General features: G+C 31.6%; 2 protein-coding genes across 3 annotated transcripts in view; one reads left to right on the top strand and one right to left on the bottom strand.

The window, feature by feature from the left end:
* Positions 1 to 18,634, bottom strand: part of LOC130444764 (octopamine receptor beta-2R-like) — a 208,267-nt gene that overhangs the window by 49,369 nt on the left and 140,264 nt on the right. The gene's annotated exons all lie outside the window — the stretch shown is intronic.
* On the top strand, positions 3,991 to 10,242 carry LOC130444765 (uncharacterized). The gene is made up of 3 exons (XM_056780051.1): positions 3,991 to 4,110; positions 7,901 to 8,148; positions 9,983 to 10,242. Exons 1-3 carry the CDS (start codon positions 4,059 to 4,061, stop codon positions 10,175 to 10,177), a joined length of 495 nt encoding a protein of 164 aa, XP_056636029.1. The 5' UTR covers positions 3,991 to 4,058; the 3' UTR covers positions 10,178 to 10,242.

Genomic DNA, 18,634 nt, shown 5'->3' with positions numbered 1-18,634 from the left:
TTTTCAAATGGCAAGCCCCATTTTCTCTCTACCATTGGATTCTACGCTTTAAGTTTCGAAAATGTGGAATGTGAATATAATTAAAAAATGGTGGACTTTAGGCATACGATGCCTTATATAAAGTTATATTGAAATTTCACGTAGATTCCAAAAATTTAATGATAACCATAGCATTCCTTTCAAAATAACGAAGTTTGGGTCCCCTTTGGTATAACCGGAAGTTTCAGAAAACTGAAATTATTTTAGTTAAAACGAGCTTTTCGGAAAACCCATGCAAGCAAATTTTCAGATCACTAGTTGCAGTACTTTCCCCAAGAGCATGAATCAATCCTCTAGGATCTCTTATAGAATTCATATCAGGAAACCTAGATGAACAAGACGCAATAGAAATCAACAACAGTATTTCTCAATTAGAAAATAGACAAAATAAAATTATAAGAAAACTCAATAATCATATTTCACTAAACCCAAACTCTATCAATGTTTTAAATGATACATTAAATAGAAACCAAATATCAATTTTCAACCAAATAACAGAAATACAAACCATATTAAACAAATCTAGAAGTAACGTTAATTTAGACTTAATTTTAATATTTTTAACAGATATCGAAAATTCAATAAGTTTTTCTATACTAAATGCCATACAACCTAGCTTATTCTCACCATAAAATCTTAAAGAAATCATAACAGATTTACACAGATTCCACAATAAAGATCAAATATTATTCTCAGCGGATGACTCCTTAAAGTTTTATAAGATAGTGAAAACAAAACTAGTTTATTCGAACAATAAGTTGATTTTCTATAGATGTTCCTCTGGTCCACACAAACTCCTCTGGTTATTATCATCTCTATTCCGTTACAAATATAAATCAGACTATTATTTTCCATCAATCACCTTATAATGAGCAACAATTTGTACCAATACCAAGAAGAAGAATGTACCGAGCTGCAATCAATATTTGGGAAGAGAATCGAGTTAAACCAATGAAGAAACCAGACTGTGTGACATCTCTACTCCTATTCAGTGACATAAATAAGTGCAAGCGAGTGCCAATCTAGACAAACTTCCAACTCATAGAGGAACTGAGTAATGGCCACTACATCAGTATTTCCACTACATCAGTATTTTATCAGAGCAAACGAAGATGCAACTGAATTGCAAAGATAGTGACATCGCAATTTTACATCTGACTTAACTTGGTATTATTTCAGCCAGCTACCAAATTAAAACCTCGTCTGTGTCATTTTCTAATGATAAAAGTACAAATTTCCAATTATAAAGGTATAAAAATTGAAAATACAAAAAGTTCACCTGAATAAACTTCATCAAGTAATCCTTTTCTAGTAGTATAACAATAATAAGCTTAATCTTTTGTAGTATTTACATATTTAGGAAGAAACACTTGATATTGAGTTTGTATTGAAGAAGAAAGGAAACTTCCAAGAACCCTGACATCACTCTACCGCTCCACCGCCCTTACGCCCTTGATTTGACGAGGGAGGAGTTATTGTTTTATTTGTACGAGGTCGTTAGTCTGCTGTATCAGCAATACGATATTTCTTTATTGTTAATTATAATAAATTTGTTTAGATAGACTTAGACTTTATTGTAGTAACATTAAAATATGTGTGAAATAAATTAAATAAAGCTTTTAAAAATATATTTTGTGACTTCAAAAATATAAAGAGAAGGAATAAAAGTTCAGGGGTCATCTTCATTGCGGTATAACTTATTAGGTGTTGAAATTGAAATTTCGTTATAATTGAGTGACAATGGTTGATAGTACTTCTTATCACAAAACAAAACCAAACGCAGCTGTCAAATGTTGAAAGAGCACTCTTGCGTGCAGTAATGGCTGGAAAAGCGATATTATTCTCTCAAATATATCCATAATTACAATATATTGTCGATGCTGCTGCATATTTATGTAGTATATCAACTTGTTTACAACTCAATTGAAGCATATCATTGTCATCTATTGGAATTAATATTGTCATTGGCGTTCGCAAAATAGTGAGCTGGTTGAGAGGTTAGCTATCTATATAAACAATTATTCCATGATTAGATACTAGCTAACGCCAGAACGAAAAAATCTGTATTGTGAAGCAAAATTGATGTTATAATACGATTTCTTGGAACTTGGAACAAAAATTCTGCATATAAAATTGGTCTTTACATCTCAAATGATGAGATTATTGATTGTTCAAATGTTATCTCACAGCATTTCAGTTACTCAAAGATGGAGAGACTGATCTAGCCATTATGAAGATAATGCGACATTTATTACCATCTTATATCAAATCCTACTTTGAAATTTACTCTGAAAATCACCTAGCTTCTCAGGAGCCTCGAAAGATACCAGAGAAAATTTTGTCTTAATAGAGTTTTTTCATTCATATATTCGATTGTTAAATTATCCTTGCAAAATATACCCAAGCTTTTATCTTACGTAAATATATTTGTATTAATAATTTTGCTCTGAAATACCATAATAGTTACTTCTAAAAGTCTATTCTTCATAGCTGATATAACACTAGGAGGTCTAGAGTTATTGCGCATATATTATTTCTGATGTGTGCGTCGTTTGCTGCTAAAAACTACCAAAGACTGATGTCCTATGAACAACTAATCAGTTACCTTACCTTTAATAATGTAACGTCAATAGGCAAAATGTAAGGCTTGCAGATGTATTTGAACCTCACACGTGTGAGCTTTTGGTATTCTCCAGGACATGGTCTACACTACTTCATACACCAGCGGCATTCCGGATAATTTTTGATGCTTCTAGTACGGAGATTGTGTCTTTGATGACCTTCTCTGGTTAAACGACCAGTTACCTATAGTACCTACAGCTTAAATGAAGCATTTAATTGGTAAATCAGAAGGCTTATGTATATATGTTAGGTGTTTCCATTTATATCTATAGAGTCTGACCTGTGTAAAAACTACTCAGAGATCTGATAATTACACTTTTGGCTACACCACAAATTACTTCCAGTTTATTCAGAAATCATACATATTACAAATATGAGATATTTGTAAGCAACAAACATTAGACTTGCAAGACATTGGTAGTAAAACCCTGAACAACCATTTCCCTTCGTGATCTTGTTGTGCTTATATACTATACTTTATCAATTAAGGCTGTTGCTTCTGGTTCTCCGTCAAGTATGAATTGCGAGCTGTTATTTTTTCGAAACCCACCATACAGTTCCGACCTAACACCTATTGTTTTTATCTTTTCCATAAACTGAAGCACTGGCTTGGACCGTCATAGCTCACTTTCAATCATTGGCGGCTACATATTATGAAGAGGGCATTGCAAAGCTTGTTCACAGATATTACAAATGCCTTAAACGTCAAGTTGAATATCTGTATTGTACCTTTGGTGATAAAATATTTTATATATTCACCTGTCTTTTGTTCACAGCCCATCGGAAGTTGAAAAAAACAACCCTCATATCATTAAAAATAGATAATATTTAAAGAAGAAAAAATTGAAGTTGATTATATAAAAATTATTGGAAATGCGTCTGTGTCGTATAATTTCCAAAGTGACCTGCCACAGTGTCGCAATTTCAAATAGCTATAGCAGTTATTAGACAATAGGAAATAAATTAACCGAATTTAATTCTGCATGCTTCATACATTAGTTTGCATTAACTTTCCACTTGTTACTAATAATTTGATTGTTCGAAATTTCATTAATAGTACGTGTTTAACAAATTGAATCAATATTTTATACAGAGTAGTAAATTTTAACAGAAACATGTCGTGTAATAAAGCACGTATTTTTTCCATATCCAATACGTAGAAGTCTCCAAGATAAATATAAAGTTCACAATTAAGGTTAATGCATATATTTATACATTATGAATGGTTTATTACATAAAATAGTAAGACAAACTAAATGAACTTTTGAACTTGGGAAATCATAAACTTCAACGTAAGTTTTTGTTTAATTTAAAATTGACCTTGTGAACTTTGAATTATCATTTGAACATAATATATATAAATATCTAAAAAAAATCAACAAATTCCATAGTATATAATGAATTTTCACGATGTCTTTGTCTTGGCGTGTTTGTTTGTGGGCTTAGAAGGTGAGAAATTCAGATATGTGTGAAATTTATAGTATAACCTAACATCTTCATACGCAATAAGTTCATTACGTAATATTTCAATTATTTTAGTATATGATGTCTCAATTCCAAAAAAAGATCATTTCAAGAAAAATATTTTTGGTGCCCTTTAGGTTTAGTTTGTTGAGTTACTCTAATAATAATAAATGATGAGAGATTTTAAGATGCATATCATTTTGATTTTTTATTCTCTCTATTTCTTCCATACACAGAATCAATTAGAACTTGCTGATATAGAGATGCAGGTATAGCACCGCTACAATCCTTGAGTATAAATGTATTCAGAACGTTACTTTTATTTATTTATATTTTTTCCACAAAATTTAAAAAGAGAATTTCTGCAGTAGAAAATCATCATTTTTTGTGAAAGTGAAAAACTATTCACCAAATTTGAACGATCGGGAATTATTATTAGTTTTTACTTATTGAGCTGTTTAGATGGACTACTAATTATCCATTGACTAAATTTTGCATACTTTCTCGCTGTTGTTGATAATATATGATTCAATATAAAAATTTCATGAAATATTTAATGATAACTAATTGGTTAGGTTAGGAAACAGAATGTTCTATTATGCATTTTTGTCATTCTATAAGAAAATTGTTAAATACATTTACTTTATTTACAAGTTTTATAATGGTTTTTAAATAAATTACATATATTGGTTCTCACTTCTCCATAACAAATATTTAATAACTGGGAACTGTATTTTTTACAACTTTCTAATCACTATTTAAAGCCACTAGCCCGGTCAATTTATACATAAAATTAGAGGTCAAATAATAAAAGTTCCCGGAAAACCAAATATTGCTGGAGAGCTGAAGTTTACCATTACAAATAAATTTTTAAGCATCCACATTTCTTCTATGTGTGCTACAAAACTTGTTCGGGATCTAAAGTCATAATTTGATATTTCTTGGAGTTTTCTCCAGAACTGTAAGTTTTATCAAAAAAAAACTCATACCAAAGTTGTAGATCTTAAACTTCTCTACAAAGGTATTTCATATGATTTTTCTCCTAAGAGTTACCATTCCATACATATCAGGCAGTCAAGGCAAGTATAAATACCTAATTGTGTCTCATATCATTTATATAATATAGTATACTATTTATTCAAAAGAGTCCCCAGCTGAATCCTCTCTACCCATGTGGCCTTGAAAAGTATCTGATTATTCTCTCCGTAGGTCTCGTTCATACAACTGTTTTCTTTTAGCGCTAAAGATTCAGTTCAAGTGAATATACATACTTTTACAACCGTCTACCATTTAGGTTATTTGTACTATCTTATAGCTCGTAAAAATGTCTCAGTTTTATTTGCAATTAACTGAAGATAAAACAGTTGTGGCAGACCATGGATTACTAAATTTAATCGAGGTTATTGTCGCGAGAGGTGATGAGTTTACTGAGTATTAAGGAACTCAAAAATCCATTACAATACACATGGATTGTAGAAAATCATACACTAACTTCTATCGTTTCAGTTTATCTGCTTATCCCAAATGCCAAATCTATATTTTATTTTTACATGCCATAACCGGCTGTGACACTTCGTCAGCAATGTACAGAATGGGCAAAACGTCAGAATTTAAATTTTTCGACATAAAATATTTGACTGACTGGGCTAAAGTATTTACAGAAATTTAATCCACACCTCAAACAATAATTAGGGAAGGAATTCGCTTTTTTTGCGGTTTATAGCGCTCCAAAAAATTTCTAGCATTTATAAATAACGATATTTAACTTTTGTGAAAAATACGCGAAACAAGAAGCAAGTACAACTATAATGTCTTACTCCAATATCTGCTATTCAAATATTATCAAAATATTTTGAATCGAATATGTATGAGAGAGATGGAAGTGAACTTATCGGTCTATAGGAGAAGATATCCTCTGATTTTTCTCCGATTTGAGGATCATTAATTATTATTTGAACAACTTTCCATTATTATTCTGACCATAGCATTAAAGATGTATGTTATATTTGTATGTTCTTTTCTGATGGTTCTTTTAAAATTAAATTATAACGAAGCGGCATCTTTATGTTGATTCCTCTTATGATTTGCCTAGCTCACCGTCATTTCCCCTTTCGAGTGAAGAAGATCGAGTTAAAACGGTACGTCCAGGATTTGAACAATGTCATCTTCTTCTTCAGCAGATATATCTCAGGGATACGTTAGTACTTTGCTTAGGTGTTTGGAAACTGCTCAGCTTTTTTTATGGGTTGTTCCCCAGATGTTTTTAATTGGAGGACCATTTTGCTGGGTTCCGTTAAGACTTCTAGTTGTCTTCCATAGCGAATAGTCCATTACTTCAGTCGGTGTAAGATTCTCCTCTTGGATGCCTAGATTTTGTTATCTAGTATCAGATCTTTAAGATCTTAAATTAAGTTCTGTTTCAGTTCCTTATATTTTCTTGTATTCTGTCTCACTACTATATATTCCGCTGTGTGTTTTATGAATTTTATACTATATTTTTTGATTACGAATTAACACGATCAACATTATTTTAAAATATACTACATTTTTTTAATCATTCCATTCATATCTAAGTAATATTATTATTTGTAACAAATATAGAATTACGCGCGTGAAAATATTTCCAACTAAAAAAATAATTAGAGAATGTTGCAGATTTGAATTTGAACGCCAGGCATTGTCATCATTGAAATATTTTTTAGAACATAATACTCCAAATAAATTCTGAAAATTCGGAATTGGGTAATATTCATTGTTAGTTTAGGAAGATAATGAAGAGAAAATTGAATTGAAAAAGCATGGAAACTGATACTTTTATGATGGCTACATTGTTTATTTACTATCTACTCTACAGTATGTTTTAAAACATGTTGTGATAATTGAGAGCTTGATGTTGAGCTGTACTGCTGCACCACTTTAAAGCTTCTATTTCAAATTCACCTTCACCTGCTGCTTCGCTATTCTTCTTTTCTCGAAGAGCATCACTTGGCTTGGTTAATGTAGCTTCTTCAATCCATTGGTTTTGAATTTTACTTATGGTACTATTTGATTTGCACTATAGGCTTTATGTACAACTGACCGTAAAAGAACTTTATTTAAAATTTTTGTATAGTTAATTTATACTTTATTTGCTTTCTGACAGGGTCTCACGGAGAGAGAGATTCGTTTGTTAAAGTTTGGTAGGATAAGGAGGATTTTTGTAAAGAGAGGGGTTTGTTGGAGTAGGCCATAATATGAGAGTTGATCCTCTGCAGGGTTGGGGTTGTGGTGGTTGCGTGGGGTTGTGTTTGCCTAGCTATTTTAGAAGGGCGATTTTGGCCAGAAGAAAACGAAAATGAAGCTTGCAAGCAAAAACGGCTCTTCTCGATTTGGTTTTATTTTGATATTTAAAGAAATTTTTTTTTGGTTTTTGAAAATTTTGTGCTTTTTTTGTGTTATGTGCATTTTAAATTTAAAAGGGACGGGTCGGTACAGCTGCGGCTGCATTATTCCATATCGCCGGCCATTTGGCTGGAAAACCGTTTCACGAGGTTGCAGGGAAGCCGCAGAAAACCTGCAACACCGACGGTCAACGAAGATAACGGAGAGACTTCATTCTCTAAATAAATAACTCTAAAATCCAATATAATTTATGGATGCGAATTTAATCTATTGACAATTTTATGAAACTTGTTTGCTAAAAAACATTATGAAACAATAGAGGTTGAATGCGTCTTGTTCTAAACCAAAATAATATGATGGTTTTTTGATAAGGTGATGATATGGTTTCTTACAGCCGCAGAAAACTGGTTAAATCATCCGCTCTATCCATGCGTTCAATGTTTATGTCATGCTAGATCAGGATGCTGGAGAAGACAGAATTGCGCTCGATATTCAATTTCAGAACAATATTGGAGAGATGCTGGAGCGCTAACCGTATCCAATGAAGAAAATCAGGACAGTGACGCTTTCAGACGTTGTATGGCTAATGAAAACTGTATCGTTGGAACCATCATTAACTATACAGGACGTTTCGGAGATTTAGTGAGTAAATAATGTTTTTTTTTAAATTTTTTTCTGTTCCGTCAGTATTAATTTATGAACCTTTCTGTGTTTAATTTTTCTGGTGATCTGAACGGATTCTAACGCCGTTTATACCAATTGATAGAGAAATACAAAAGGAGCTTGTATCCGTGTATAGAAGTATTGTACCAATTAATGATCTCAAACATTAGCGCTGCGCTCACTCGTTAACATATCTATCATTAATCGCCTCCATTAATGTACTTCTTGGTAAAATAATTATTACTCTTGTCTCTTCCATTGCAAAATTAGAAATTGAAACATGTCGTGTCGAAATTAATACACAACATTATAGCTATTTACGGGGATAGTCTCACATACAAGATTCTGAAATTCCCGACGAAATTGCAAAAAAGGTTAAAAAGACAACTCAAAACCTTTTATCATGATAATCCATATAATTATTCGACAGAGAATATGAAGAAATTTTGACATGTATGTCAGAAAATAATGTGGAAACTATTTTGTGGGAGACTCCAACCTGTTGGGAAAATTCACTATATTATTGCCAAATATTTGGGCTTAAATGGCTGAGAATTACTTATGTCGAATTAAGGTAACCCTTTTGATAGAAGCTAGAGCAAGTTTGAATACATTTAAGTGCTAGATGTAGATGCTAGAGTACAATTCTTGAAGGATATTTAGAGGACAGCATAACTTCAAACATATAATTCCAACAATATAGGCAGAAGTAGCATCTGTACTTCGCATTTCCTTACAAAAACTAGAGACTCAGAATCATGAACTTACCATAATTGTAAAATGTGTTTAAGTACAACAACAATAGTATATCTTCTTCTTCGGACAAAGGTTGCCGACCATAATGACTATTTGCAGTGATACATGCATGATGTGCAGTTAAACCACTTCCTTAAGTTTCGTAACCATGATATTCTTCGTCGGCCTATACCTCTCTTTCAATCTATCTTTCTCTGCATAATCAGTCTCTGGAATTCGTATCGTTGTCCTTTTATTACATGACCGAAGTAATCTAATTTGCGGGTTTTTATGGTGGTCTCTCGCAACTATGCGTAATAGTTCTTCATTTGCTATTCTATCTGTCCATGATATTCGTAGTATTCTTCTCAATATCCACATTTCAAAGGCTTCCAGCTTTTCTCATTATTGCTTTGTTGAAAGTAGCTGCTTCCATTTCGTTACTGGAGGATCGAGTATATGTAACATTTTATCATTCTCTTTTTCAATTCTTTATTTAAGTTTTTACATCGAAAGAAGTTTTTCATTTTATAAAATGTACTGTGAGCAATTTTAATTCTTACTTTTATCTCTTCAGTGTTGTCATTTCTCTATTTAATCCAAGTCTGGATATTTGTATTTCTGTACTTTTTCAATGTGGTTATTTCCAATTTGTAATTGTGCGTTCTGATCTTGCATTTTCGAGAAGTGCATGTATTTAGTTTCATTTATATTTATACTGCTCGCTGACTCTTCTTACCTTTTCTGTGATTCTTTGAAGCTCTTCTATATTCACCACTACTAAGACAGTGTCGTCAGCATATCTTATATTATTAACTGGGACTCACTGCTAGTACTTCCTGGATTATTACTTCCGAATATGTATTAAGAAGTATTGGTGATAATATGCAACCCTGTCTGAAAAATATATAAACGTAAATTTATATTTTGTTACTGAAGAATATGTCAGGCCATACTATGTATTTTATGTTGTCACAGGCATCCATTATATAGATTGTATCTAAAGTATCTAAATATACTAATGTAATTGTATGATATAAGATGGATTATAAAAAGTTCATTGTTTTGTAATTTTTAGGACTGTAACTGCGACAATGTTTTTGATTGTAAAGATCGATTAGCTATACACTTGAAAGGTAAGAATTGCGATCGACCAGTATATGGCTCAATATATGCTTCCAGATTCAATCATTGCGCTGCTAGAATTGGTGTGCAGCAGATGTTTTCACAAGAAGGAGAGCCTAACTGCGAAGCTAAAGTGATGATATACTGAAAAAATATTTGGTGTTTCATGCGTATAAGTATGTAAATGAAATAAACGTTAATTAAATGTTAAAATTGTTATTGCTGACTATACAATGTGGACCGGAGAATATAGTACAACCGTATTTGACAGTATTCACTACATTTTCACATATTTTCACAGATTTCTATTTATTATATTCAAGGAAATTTTAAGAAAACACGTCAACTTTTTTGTAAGGGGCTCCCCAGGCCCTAATTTATAAATACAGAAAAAAAATATATGACAGATATAATGACATAGTATTAAGATAGAGAAAGTTCCATCAGCAGCTCTGGCTCAGACGAACAAGCTCCTATACCTCGCTTTCTGTTCATTTTTAATATTAAGTCTATGAACCAATCACACTGCGAAGCATTCTAAAAGGAACTTTGGTGTGGAAGGTGTTGGACATATTATGATCATCAAGTTCATAGATTTATTATTGATAGAATTTGTTTATGTATCACATACATTTCTAATAAAGCGCTACTTATGGTATTTAAAATGATAGATACATCATGGAAATATGTACCTTTTAAAAGAGAAATCGACTTGTTTGATAATTTCCTTGACTTAATACTGCCTGATATCGGGGTTGACTGTTTTCTATGGTCCGCTCGATATAAAACCTTAATCTAAAATTACTACATTTCAATGTCATAATAAAACTAATTGGCCTATAATATATTATGTCCACTTGGATTTTGCTAAAATTTTTAGATATTTGTCCCATTACAAAAATTCTCTCATATACTTGATATCTTGATGTCACAGCTCAAGATGTTTTTATTGATTTTGGTATCTTTTCTGTGGTATCCCGCTTTTTTTGTCTTCCCGATGGATTTTAATGAATATTTTGATATGGCAAGCTCTCGTACGTCAATCGTTGGACATGATGACTTGACCGTATAATTTTAGTTGCTTGATGATCACATCATATATTATACGATTTAGACCCATAATTCCTCGAATGAGGTTATTAGTTGTCATATCTAATTTTGATCTGCCTGCGGCTCGACGCCAAACATCTGTTCCTGTCGCTTCAAGCTTATTTTTTTCTTTCAGCTGTCATACTTTGGGACCGTAGGAAACAATACTTTTTATAAATATTTCGTATATTTAGTGCTTATTAGTTTTGGATGTCACTGAGCTTTTTCTAATAATATTTTGAAAATTATAAAATTATAGGGAATAAGCTCAGCACTAATGTTTGCCATTTCCAGAGATTCAGCAGTAGTACGCTATCGGAAGCTTTTTTTAGATCTACAAACAATAGGGGGAGTGTCTCATTTATGGTTGCCATTTTTACTAGAATTTGAGTGGGTCGGAAAGTGTTGTGTGTTGATCTTCCTACCCGAAATCCAGCTTGTTTTTCAGGTTTGTTGTCAGTAAATTCTTGTGACATTTTTTGTCATATAATCTGCTTATTGTTGCCTTTGCTGCAATATCTATATAATGGTACCCATTATCGCACTTCAGGCTTCATGCCCATGCCCCAATCGGCTCACTTATTCGTATATTACATTAAATAAAAAAAGACTAGAGTATAACTAAATAGGATTTGATCATATAGAAAATTTGATTTGTAACAAAGAAAATTCGGAGCTGAAACATTGGCATGGAAGAGGAAAGATATGAGGTAACGGTCGTACTCAAAATTGTTATGAATATTATGAAAATAAATACACGATTATATCTCGGAATTCCATTGATATTTGGTTCTACTTTAATTAATTCCTTTCTAAAAGTTCATATTGCTAATTAACCTCAAAGTTTTATTTTCATTAGGTTTAAATGTACAGTAATAATTACAAAACACTGTATGTGTTTCAGTAACACACTTCAGTATTTTAACTGCCTAAAGCAAATATCCTTTGTAGTTTTAACAATTTTGCTACTGTTTAAACAATCCATTAATCATTGTGTCTGTGGTTGAAAGGATAAAGCAAACCTGGTGAGTTTAATACTAGTGCTCTACACAGCTTGAATTGCAATTTGACGGCTCTTAATGAAACAAGTTCAATAAATTAGTTGTTCGGAATAATTTCAATTATTCAAACGATACGCATTGAATGTAGACTAGAAAGAATAATTCATTTTAACTTGTCATTGTCATTACCAGTCGTTGTTTTCCATACAAAATCGATATTAGTCGATAAGAAAGTAGGATGAATAGAGTTATTTGTTGCATATGCATGAACTGGTTTATCTGCGAAGATCCATATCATAAAAGGAGATTATTTCAGTAGCTGTTACATCTTTTTATATTCTTTGAGTAAATTATACTACATCCTGTTTGGTTTGTAGTCCTTCCTGTTAAAATGCAAGATTGATACCAGCTAAGGTAGGTACCAATAATTCCATCGACTTATTCTTTGTCGGTAATATTTGTATGAATCATTCAATTATGTTGTCAATGTCCACATTCAATTTTCATACGATGAATAATTCGTGATATATAACGAATTCCGTTAAAGGTGTTTGCACCCCTTTTTCTAAGTTGTCGGTGGGGGGGGATTCAAGGGATTCAAGGATTCAATAAACTTGGAGTGAAGCTCCAACACATTTATCAAATAAAATTGTTTCCTCTAAGAAACGCAAGGTAGGGATCTTAAAATTGTAACATTTCAATTGACTAATTAGAAATCATCAGCATAGATTAATTAAATTAATTAAAAACATTTGCTAGAATGGTATTTTAGATTTGATTTTGAGATCCGATTGGTATTATGTTCATATATTATAATGAAAACATCTAATAGCACTGATCCGAAACCGAAAACAATTTTTTAAAACCTGTATTCATATTCAAAACATGAGCTATACGAGCATTTCAGTTTTTAAATGAACGTCGAAGCGTGGCAATTGCAATAACTGTCATTAGAAACTATTCCAGTTTGCATTTTTTATCTATTTTGAAAAGTGCTCTCGTCCATACTCTTTGAAATGAGTTTTTGCAATTTATCCGAATTACATCGTTTTGAAAACAGAACGGATAGGAAAAGCAATAACTATCACATACTAAATATATTGGGTGTTTCTGAAGCCTCTGCATCCAAGTTATTCATCAAGCATCCATGTATGTGACAGCAAGGATACTTGCTATCGGTATGTTTCAATCGTGTATCATAAACAATCAAAAATAGTATTAATGTGATTTATGGAGTCGAAACTATCTGAACTTTTATTTTTCTCATTAACGGTACCTTATATTTTGGTTTTATTTGTGTTTACTCAACAAATATGTTTGCGTTTAACCTTATTAACACGCTTATATTAGCTTCCCATGTTTGTTTGTTTGAGAGCTTGTTTGTTTGTTACTTTGTAACTTTTGGATCAAGATTAATATAAATTTCATCTGACAAAGAATTCGAACCTCCGTGTTGGAAACTAAGCAATTCGACAACCTTACCAACTACACATTACAACTTTCGATTAGATGTAGGTATATAAGCATCGAAACCATTATATGAGGGTTGTATCAATTGAATAAATATAGTTTCCAAAAAACACGCTTTCATAGTATATGAAACTAAAAAGTGAGAAATGGGTATAATTTAAAAAAACTACAAAACACGCTTTTAAAGTACATTTTGGGAATATTGAGTGTAAAAATCTTTTTCTTTTAAGATATTCTACTTTTATAATGTTAACTTTAAAATAGTTTTGTAAGTTAAGATTTTTATTTTCAATCATTTGTTTAACTTTGTTAAAGAATATATTTTTTGCTATTTCCTAAAATAGAGAAAAAAGTTTTCGAGCTATAGGTCATAGAACCAGTTATAAGTTTAAATATAAAATCGATAATGCAAACCCAAAATATATTAAGTTTTGGGAGTAGGTAGTTTAGTTCTCTCCGATCATTAACATTGTGAGGACATACCTTCGAAACTAAGAAAAAAAATAAACTTCCAATTAATAACGTTTTTTTTTTATAAATACACAGTTACCTTATTAATAATCCCAACAGACATCAAACTAAAACGTTAAAAATGATTTTTAAAATAATCTTAAAACAATAATGAATGAGTATTATTGTGGAAAAAGGGTGTGACGCTTTGTTCGATATTTTTCATGAATAGAACTCTTTATTAACTTGTCATTCATTATTGTTTTAAGCTTATTTGAAAAATTATATTTAGCTTTTTAATTTAATATGCTTTAAAATCGCGTTTTTCACTTTTATATTTATATTTTGTTCACAATAAACATAATGTTACTCAATCAACAAACATAGTCAGTGATCTAGGAATTTCGGTGCTGGTATTGGCACCCTCCCCGGAAATTTCTATGGCTCTTAGAGACCGCGTGATCCGTAATCGCCACCCTCCATGGAAAAATCCGTGGCCATCATTTTAATCTTATAGACCCGGAAATTTTTATAGAAACGGATCAGAATGAAGCTTTTTTCCGTGTCTCTAAATCTTACCATATGATCCAAAATCACCACCCTCCACGGAAAAAAATCGTTATCTAATGTTGATATTAGAAACGTTGCGCACTATCAGCAGGCTTAGAATAAGAGTCAGAGTATAAATTACGAGATATACATAGCACAAGGTTATTCTTACAATCAAATTATTAATTAATTTTTTGTATAACTAAATGAATGAAAAGAATATATTGGGATTAGAAATGGCATATATGTCAGATTTTATCTGTAGGTGGTATTTATCCGTGGATGATATCTGTCCTAGGACAGTATTTTTCCGTAAGTTAAAGTTTATTATTGTAACACTCACGGCTGAAATTAGAAACACGGATAAAGCTTCATTCGGCTCATTTCCTTAAAATTATCCGTGTCTCTATGATTGAAATTAGAGTCACGGATTTTTCCGTGGAGGGTGCTAATGGACACTTCGTAGGAATTTACAACTAATCAGTTTTTCCATATTATTGAAATTGAAATGAAAATTGCTTGATTGGTAAATATTAGAAAACTAGTCGGTCAACATATTGTTATCTTATTATCTATTAACTATATTTAAGAAGCAATATTGGTTTTTAAAAAACTAGTGAGTAATCCCAATACTGATGTTCTGTTTTAACGAGTTGTAAGATTAGCTTATATCAGGTTACATTTAGTTGGGTTGGATGAAATTATAATGTTTATAATGCATAATATTAACAATCTAAGTTGACCTAACCTAGCCTTATACAATTACAAAACTGTCTAAATATTGTCTTTTTAATCATTTAAAGCCTATACTGTGTCAATTGGTTATAAAAGCTTATATGGAATAAAATAGAATAGTGGATACAGATTTTGACTACCTTTTCAGTCAATGATTGGACAGTTGGTTAATTAGAAACATTTGACCTTCCTTATGAGGTAATATATATTTTCATTTCACTAGAAAACAACTGTTCTTCTAGAAAACTAAACTATCACTATATATAGATAAAAATAGAAGGCGTTGTGGTTTTTCATGATATTAGAATGATACCAGGTTCTTCATACCTTAGCAAGATTGTCTACAGTCTTTTGTATTAGGAAATATTTGGAATAAATTCTTCATTCTGTAAGTACTCGGAAGTCAAACACATGGTGTTGTGGTACATATTTCAACAAAAGCTACTATAAAAAATGAGAGAATAATAACTAGCAAAACACTCAGCTTCTGCGTAAACCCAAGTGGTTCTCTGCTTCACATTGGATATCAATTTGTATTTTTGAGTTCTCAGATTAAAACTCTTTCTTAGGAGGATCTGTTCGGCATCATTTTAAGTATATATACCTGATACTCAATAAGGGTGAACAATTATAATTAAACACACTGATATTAATGGGTGAAATCAATGCTGCTCCATAACAGGGTGTTTATTTAGTAATCTGAAAGATTAATATAAGCGATTCACAAATACATTTTAAAACGAAGTTCTTGTAAACATTGTTGATTAATTAAATAGCATTAAATTGTTTCCAATGATTAAAATTTTTGTTGATAAGCAAAATTGAAGTTTTTTAAATGTTTTAAAATATACGTCTAGTACCGAATGTATTACCATTCGTTAATTCATAAATAAGATCATGAGCAAAGAAGTATTACAGCTTGATCAAATTATATTTAACACACAATTCGTTTATTAGGAACAGCCAGTAACGGGATTTATGCATAAGAACTTCGAAGAATTTGAATATCACCCTGTACATATAATTAACAAAAATAAAAAAACTACATCATCTGTTATTATACTCGGCTATTATATTAGCCAAAATGTGGCAAAATTTCCAAGCTTTCGAAAACTTCGTATAATAATTAGTTAAGAATTGCGGTGTGTTAAATTTTGTAATATGTTTTAAGAAACTTCAGGCTCATCAATTTCAAAATTCAATATTCAAATTGAAACTTGATAGAAATTGAATTGATCCTGGTTTTTATATCACTTTTAAACGTCATTCCCTACATTTCTATTTCACATATTTATACACCTTTACTTTATATAAAATAAAAGTAACCCCAAAACTTTCTGGAATTTTTAAACAACATTAAAATAAAATATACAACACCAACCAAACAATTGCCTAGTATATTCTATAAATTTCTTGTTTAAATTATGATAAGAACTACATTGGTCAGTTGAAGAGGTCACTCACCAATTGCATAACCTCTCATAAGGCAATAGCCACTATATCCTGATAGGTATTTATTAGCGGCACATGTCTTGCATGGAGCACATCCTAGTGTTTCCTTGCCACGTTCCCAATAAGAAACCGCTATACCGGAAGTGGTCCCAAACTTCGTTATTTCGAACCCTCTACTAAAAAAAATATATTTCAAAGTTTAAGTGAGTCAGGTCTTATATTTTTGAGATTTGGACAAATAACACTTACAGCTTTCAAATAAAATCCTTGGCAAAAAGTTATATAGGGTGTTCAGAAAATGATGTCGAATTTCGCTATCTAAAAACTTCAAAAACTCAGTTTTTTCAAATGCAACCCCCATTTTTCTCTTTACCATTGGATTCTTCGTATCAAATTAAGAGGAGTTCGTTAGTAAATTCATATATCTCCAATTAACGATTTTCCTCAAACTTTCACAAAACTGAAATTTTCATGGTTTTTAATTATTACCTGCCGATGGAGAACAACGAATAACAAAAGTTAACGTTTCAAAAATTAAAATACTTTAGTCAATTGGAAAATATTTGAAACCACTACACTAAGAGGAGAAGAACAAAACTGAAAATTGAACTAAAGTAAATGTTCGAAATGGGGCCCCGTGTTGAATGGCGTTTCGAATTTCTTGCGGTGAAAGAGTTCGAAATGCATTCCGAACTCTTTCCAGATAGTCTTCTTTTGTAGTTAGAGGCGAAGCATACACGATATCTTTTATACGACCACAAAGAAAAAAAGCTAATGGTGTGATATACGGTGAACGGGGAGGCCATTGATGCAGTCAGTCCAACGTGTGCTATCTATCGGTCCTCAAAATGAGTCTCTAAAAAGTTATTTACAATCGCAATATAGTGTGGTGGGGCTCTGTCGTGATGATACCACAGCTGATTCCAATTCAGATTTAGTAAGTCTAAATAATTTTTTAATATTTCTATATATCTGTTACCTAAAATAAACGAAAATTTGAAGTAAAATTCACTCTCAAATTTAATTAGTAAGATTACCATTAAAATTTTCGTCATAAAAATGTATACCACCAGCATACTCTCACTTTTTATCGCAGCAAAAACATTGGAATTCCAGTACCCCTTGAAACGGTCTTTTACGCAACATGTGAGATTGAATACGGATGGAGCTTGTGGTTTTTATGAATATTTATCTCTGATATTCCCAAATCTCTTTCCTCATCGGTTAATGAATTTTCAGGATACGCTCTGAAGTATCCCAAGACTGTAATTTCATTGGCTTCATTGTCTACGACAGGTTTCAATTTGCTGCACGGTGCAACAAACTAACTGTGGGTTTTACAATTATGAATGAGCCGCGTAAGTGTATCAGGGGTGGGTCATGGTCTATCCGGATATCGCGAACGGAAAGTATCGCAGGCTCGTTTAATAACCCTATCACGTTCCCGTATATTAGTAGCAAATTGAAATAATCTTCATTAATAAATCCTAAACTTTTGCAACGCTTAAACGTTAAGTTGTATTTATTGTTTGTTTATTTGTTGATATGTTAGCTTTTATTTTTTTTGGTGGCTCCAGACACCCGACAATTAAAAACCATGAAGGTTTCAGTTTTACAAGTTTTTACAAAAACCGTTAATTTGAGATATATGAATTCACCAACGAAGTTCCCTTAATTTAAAGCGTGGAATCCAATAGTAAAGAGAAAAATGGGGGTTGCTATTTGAAAAAATTAAGTTTTCGAAGTTTGAGAACACTCTATATACATTTTTTTCAAGGTTTTCACAGATTTCGAAAGCTGTAAGTGTTATTTGTTATTTGACTCACTTAAACTTAGATATATATTTTCTTAGTGGGGGG

Source organism: Diorhabda sublineata, chromosome 5 (assembly GCF_026230105.1).
Source record: "Diorhabda sublineata isolate icDioSubl1.1 chromosome 5, icDioSubl1.1, whole genome shotgun sequence".
NCBI lineage: Eukaryota > Metazoa > Arthropoda > Insecta > Coleoptera > Chrysomelidae > Diorhabda > Diorhabda sublineata.
This window is presented reverse-complemented; position numbering and strand designations above follow the sequence as displayed.

Coding starts and splice junctions, on each gene's coding strand:
- LOC130444765 (XM_056780051.1), top strand. CDS start 4,059: ATGAATTTTCACGATGTCTTTGTCTTGGCGTGTTTGTTTGTGGGCTTA. Junction 4,111..7,900: donor TTTGTTTGTGGGCTTAGAAG/GTGAGAAATTCA, acceptor GGTTTCTTACAG/CCGCAGAAAACTGGTTAAAT. Junction 8,149..9,982: donor CAGGACGTTTCGGAGATTTA/GTGAGTAAATAA, acceptor TGTAATTTTTAG/GACTGTAACTGCGACAATGT.